The sequence below is a fragment of the Brachyhypopomus gauderio genome, chromosome 9 (assembly GCF_052324685.1).
Source record: "Brachyhypopomus gauderio isolate BG-103 chromosome 9, BGAUD_0.2, whole genome shotgun sequence".
Classification (NCBI taxonomy): domain Eukaryota; kingdom Metazoa; phylum Chordata; class Actinopteri; order Gymnotiformes; family Hypopomidae; genus Brachyhypopomus; species Brachyhypopomus gauderio.
The window spans coordinates 3630099-3636098 of NC_135219.1; the positions used below are offsets into that span (position 1 = coordinate 3630099).

A 6000-nucleotide genomic window follows, 5' to 3' on the forward strand; every position below is an offset into this window, starting at 1 on the left:
GGAAATCCACCTGAGTGGAGGTTAAAGAGAACATGACCCTGCTCGCGCTGATTGACCGTAACGCAAGTGTGTCTGTTTCTGAAGCTCTTCGTCAATTATTAAAGCCTTGATCCAATACAGAAGAGAGAGAGAGAGAGAGAGAGAGAGAGAGAGAACAACAGAAAGTGAGATTGTCTTACCTCACTCTCTGAATTGGTGTGCCTTACACACATATACAAACATACATCACGGTCACTTTCGTTTACACTAGCTCAGAACTGAAGGTTGTCCAGTACAGGTAGAGGTCATTAATCCATGTTTAGACATGCACAGTTGGGATAGATGGATTTAACAGTGCAGCTATGAAATGAATCTATGGTACAGAAGTAGCTAAGACTAAAATACATAGTAGAACACAAGAATTCTCGCTATAATGAGTTACAGTGCACACAGGACCTTCACCACATACACCTGTCAGCGTTAGGTGAGTCAGGGTGCAGGGTTCTCCGCGTTAGGTGAGTCAGGGTGCAGGGTTCTCAGTGTTAGGTGAGTCGGGGTGCAGGGTTCTTAGTGTTAGGTGAGTCAGGGTGCAGGGTTCTCAGTGTTAGGTGAGTCAGGGTGCAGGGTTCTCCGCGTTAGGTGAGTCAGGGTGCAGGGTTCTCAGTGTTAGGTGAGTCAGGGTGCAGGGTTCTCAGTGTTAGGTGAGTCGGGGTGCAGGGTTCTCCGTGTTAGGTGAGTCAGGCTGCAGGGTTCTCAGTGTTAGGTGAGTCGGGGTGCAGGGTTCTCCGTGTTAGGTGAGTCGGGGTGCAGGGTTCTCAGTGTTAGGTGGAGCAGGTAGAGGAGCAGGTGATGTGGAGCAGGTGAGGTAGAGGAGCAGGTGATGTGGAGCAGGTGAGGTAGAGGAGCAGGTGATGTGGAGCAGGTGAGGTAGAGGAACAGGTGATGTGGAGGTACAGGTGAGGTAGAGGTGCAGGTGAGGTAGAGGAGCAGGTGATGTGGAGCAGGTGAGTTAGAGGAACAGGTGATGTGGAGGTACAGGTGAGGTAGAGGTGCAGGTGAGGTAGAGGAGCAGGTGATGTGGAGGAGCAGGTGAGGTAGAGGTGCAGGTGAGGTAGAGGAGCAGGTAAGGTAGAGGAACAGGTGATGTGGAGGAGCAGGTGAGGTAGAGGAACAGGTGATGTGGAGCAGGTGAGGTAGAGGAACAGGTGATATGGAGCAGGTGAGGTAGAGGAGCAGGTGAGGTAGAGGAACAGGTGATGTGGAGGAGCAGGTGAGGTAGAGGTGCAGGTGATGTAGAGGAGCACATGAGGTAGAGGAGCAGGTGATGTGGAGGAGCAGGTGAGGTAGAGGAGCAGGTGAGGTAGAGGAACAGGTGAGGTAGAGGAACAGGTGATGTGGAGGTACAGGTGAGGTAGAGGTGCAGGTGAGGTAGAGGAGCAGGTGATGTGGAGCAGGTGAGGTAGAGGAACAGGTGATGTGGAGGTACAGGTGAGGTATAGGTGCAGGTGAGGTAGAGGTGCAGGTGAGGTAGAGGAGCAGGTGATGTGGAGGAGCAGGTGAGGTAGAGGTGCAGGTGAGGTAGAGGAGCAGGTAAGGTAGAGGAACAGGTGATGTGGAGGAGCAGGTGAGGTAGAGGAACAGGTGATGTGGAGCAGGTGAGGTAGAGGAACAGGTGATATGGAGCAGGTGAGGTAGAGGTGCAGGTGAGGTAGAGGAGCACATGAGGTAGAGGAGCAGGTGATGTGGAGGAGCAGGTGAGGTAGAGGTGCAGGTGAGGTAGAGGAGCAGGTGATGTGGAGGAGCAGGTGAGGTAGAGGAGCAGGTGATGTGGAGCAGGTGAGGTAGAGGAACAGGTGATATGGAGCAGGTGAGGTAGAGGAGCAGGTGAGGTAGAGGAACAGGTGATGTGTAGGAGCAGGTGAGGTAGAGGTGCAGGTGAGGTAGAGGAGCACATGAGGTAGAGGAGCAGGTGATGTGGAGGAGCAGGTGAGGTAGAGGAGCAGGTGAGGTAGAGGAACAGGTGAGGTAGAGGAACAGGTGATGTGGAGGTACAGGTGAGGTAGAGGTGCAGGTGAGGTAGAGGAGCAGGTGATGTGGAGCAGGTGAGGTAGAGGAACAGGTGATGTGGAGGTACAGGTGAGGTAGAGGTGCAGGTGAGGTAGAGGAGCAGGTGATGTGGAGGAGCAGGTGAGGTAGAGGTGCAGGTGAGGTAGAGGAGCAGGTAAGGTAGAGGAACAGGTGATGTGGAGGAGCAGGTGAGGTAGAGGAACAGGTGAGGTAGAGGAACAGGTGATATGGAGCAGGTGAGGTAGAGGAGCAGGTGAGGTAGAGGAGTAGGTGAGGTAGAGGAACAGGTGATGTGGAGGAGCAGGTGAGGTAGAGGTGCAGGTGAGGTAGAGGAGCACATGAGGTAGAGGAGCAGGTGAGGTAGAGGTGCAGGTGAGGTAGAGGAGCAGGTGATGTGGAGGAGCAGGTGAGGTAGAGGAGCAGGTGAGGTAGAGGTGCAGGAGATGTGGAGGAGCAGGTGAGGTAGAGGTGCAGGTGAGGTAGAGGAGCAGGTGATGTGGAGGAGCAGGTGAGGTAGACGTGCAGGTGAGGTAGAGGAGCAGGTGATGTGGAGGAGCAGGTGAGGTAGAGGTGCAGGTGAGGTAGAGGAGCAGGTGAGGTAGAGGTGCAGGTGAGGTAGAGGAGCAGGTGATGTGGAGGAGCAGGTGAGGTAGAGGTGCAGGTGAGGTAGAGGTGCAGGTGAGGTAGAGGAGCAGGTGATGTGGAGGAGCAGGTGAGGTAGAGGAGCAGGTGAGGTAGAGGAGCAGGTGATGTGGAGGAGCAGGTGAGGTAGAGGTGCAGGTGAGGTAGAGGTGCAGGTGAGGTAGAGGAGCAGGTGATGTGGAGGAGCAGGTGAGGTAGAGGAGCAGGTGAGGTAGACGTGCAGGTGAGGTAGAGGAGCAGGTGATGTGGAGGAGCAGGTGAGGTAGAGGTGCACAGGTGTTTTCTGCACTCCTGAGCACTGTGGTTACTGTGATAACTGTGTGTTGGAGAATGTGTGGTCAGCCTGCACAATGCACATAACAAGTAGTAACAGTTCTGTCACAAGTTCCTGTCTGGAAACCTTAGCCCCACCACTCTTAGCCCCACCCCACTCAGCCCCACCCCTCTAAGCCCCACCCCACTCAGCTACAGTCAGCATAGGGCCTGTCATGTAGGTCTACACTTACAGGGCTTCACTGAGCTGGTCCACCATGTGTATGCAAACTCCAATAACTAGAACTGGAAGATGCATAGCAGCAGTAGCTATGATGTCTAAATGTAGACCTGTTTCTCATTCATTCACATTTCTAATTAATATGGGTACTGAGTGAAGATTACAGGGCAAAAAGAAGCATCATCCAGACAAGCAGACAAAACCATTCAAAGCAGATTTACTCTTATTTTCACTGGCTTTAATTCAGTAGTTCAGAGATTATCGTACAGTCCATGAGCCAATAACACACAATTTAAACACACGCAAATATTCACAGTCCTTATACTTAAGGAAACTTCAATCTATCTGTACAGTTACAGTCTGGTAGATGGGCTGGTGTGTGTTTGTGTGTGTGTGTGTGTGAGCGTGCATGTTTCTGTATCATCAGTGTGTTCAGTAGTACAATCATGTATGAAGTGTGTGCATGTTTCTGCTTGTTTTGCTGTTCAAGTTTGTGTTTCTTGTTCTACAATGTCTTATGGTACCAGGTTCATTTCCTTGAGCAGCATTTTAAAGGTTTATGCAAAGCTCCAACCCCCACAGAAGCAGAATCAGACTGGGTAAAACAGACCCTCCCACACAGATCCGGGACCAGTCCGGCACCAGCGCGGTGTTTGGAATGCCCAAATTAAGGTAACAGACCAACCGATTGCAAGCCAATCAGGACTCACCTAAGCTAGTGACCTTGTATACAAGTCGCATTACCGTGTACACGTGTATACATTCACTATACTCCGTCACTATACTCCATCACTATACTCCATCACTAGAGTTTGAGTTTGCGGAGAAGCTTCCATTTTGTCAGTGAATCATCCCTTGCTGCATCTGCAGTGACTGCATTAGCGACCTGGCTAACGTGACAATCTCAATCCAGCTTGGTGTGCTAAGCAGGCTGGAAAATGGAGCACTTCCAGAAAGCCGTGTGCTTCCAGAAAGCCGTGTGCTTCCAGAAAGCCGTGTGCTAGAGAGCTTTCTCGCCAGAATCCACAAAGCCATCGCCACTACCCAAACTGACACACTGTACAGGAGGTCCGGTCCATCATACCCACTCTGATTCCACGTGCCAGACACACCCACCTCTGGCTATTCTAGAACTCACGTTCTAGAGCCCATGTTCCAAAATACTGACCCAGCCGAGTGGGATCCAGACCCTGTTCCATAACCCTGATCAGAATCACTAAGACACACACACAGAGAAAGACATGCAGGCTGAGTTCAGGGAAAGAGAGAATCATCCACTCAGTCATCCCTCTATCTCTCTTTTCTTTACAGCAGATCTCACAGGAACTGAGAAAGGTCGACGTGTAGTGGGCTCGGTCTCTGAGCTCCGCCCGTGGGGGTTTTGGTAACATCCTGGTCCGTGTTACACCCTCACCTCATCACCTTCTCCCTCCCTTCCCAGAATGCTTCTTGCTTTTTTTTCAGTTGAAAACCACGGCTAAAACCTTTAGTGTTTATTTTTTTTCCAGCACATCAGTAGTAAATATATTGAGCTTGTCCAGCAGTCCTATAAAATAAAAATGAATGAATGAACAAGTTTGACATAATAAATGTAACTGACCCTTGATGTTGGAAGAGGCAAAAATGAATCTGTATTAAGTGATCCATCTTTGGCTGAAATTCTGAACTCTTGGGGTCACGATGGAGTAATGGAGAAAGGGATTAAGGAAGAGAAAGAAAACAAATGACAATTAAAGGAGTATACAGGATTCTTCTTAAGTAGTTCCCTTCTTAAAGGTGTACTGAGGCAGAGCAAAACAGATTGAGGTGTTCCTCCTGTCCTGATTGGATGAGCCAGGGCCACGTCTTGTGGGCAGGGCCACTTTTTTTTTTCCTCCGTGGTTACATACAGTACAAAAAGGGGCGGGATGAGTGACCCCTGCTCATCCCTCACTGGTGAACTGCCAAAGAGATGAGGCTGTGTTCCCTAGCACCTCATTGGTGAGCTGTTGCTGTGGCAGCGCTGTGGGGGTGTGGCAGGCTATTGGACCCTGAGGATGCCATAGAGAGGGAGGAGCCTGAGGCAGAGATGGATCGTGGGGTCTGGCACCTGCGCACACATGGAACGACGCTAATCAAACGTTTAGGAAGGATTATGGCTCCCTGTGTCTAATCTCAAAGCACTGCTAATCCAAGATTACTTCAAGAACCTCAAACCCCGAGGCCAATCCTAATTCAATCCAGGTAATCTAGACACAGTTTGAGATTAGCACATGAGCCAGGTATTAATCCTGCCGTAAATCAGAAGACAACTAATAATGGCTAATTACACAACTAATTAGAAAGGGCTCAGGAAGCAGACGTATTGATGAAAAGTTCTAGTCTGCATTCATGAGCTCTCTTGATGTTGCAGTGATGACCCTCCTGGACCCATCAGAACCAGGTGATGTCCTGCAGAGCAGGACTGACCTCACTCCGAAAGCCACACTGACCATGATCGGGACTTCCTGACCCGGCTGCCTGTTATCCTCTCCCTGTACGAAGCGTTGTCCAATAGCACGTCTCGACTTGGCTCCGCCTCCGACGGCCCCCTCGTGAAGTCCATTTGGAACAAGGTGGGCGGAGTCATGTCCAGCTCCAAAAGCATGATGTTCTCTGCCTATATTAAAGTCCACAAATGGAGTCAGCACAATCAAATGAATCAGGTGTTATGGACCCCAGAGGAGTCGTAGTGTTCCCACCCTAGTTGAACCCGAAACCACTAATAAAATACACCATAATGCGTTTATAGCACACAGTTCATGATGCAGTAATAATTCTCCACTAGGATTCTTTTGATC

The 6000-nt window shown here is 50.4% G+C and overlaps 1 protein-coding gene across 1 annotated transcript in view; it reads right to left on the bottom strand.

Moving 5' to 3' along the window:
• Positions 1–3265: 3265 nt before the first annotated feature.
• Positions 3266–6000, bottom strand: part of kif3ca (kinesin family member 3Ca) — a 16864-nt gene continuing 14129 nt past the window's right edge. The window contains exons 7-8 of the mRNA XM_077016518.1: positions 5653–5819; positions 3266–5270 (exon numbers count right to left, since the gene is read on the bottom strand). Of these exons, the coding sequence (XP_076872633.1) occupies positions 5156–5270; positions 5653–5819 (282 nt within the window). The 3' untranslated portion in view covers positions 3266–5155. The remainder of the gene's footprint in view (positions 5271–5652; positions 5820–6000) is intronic.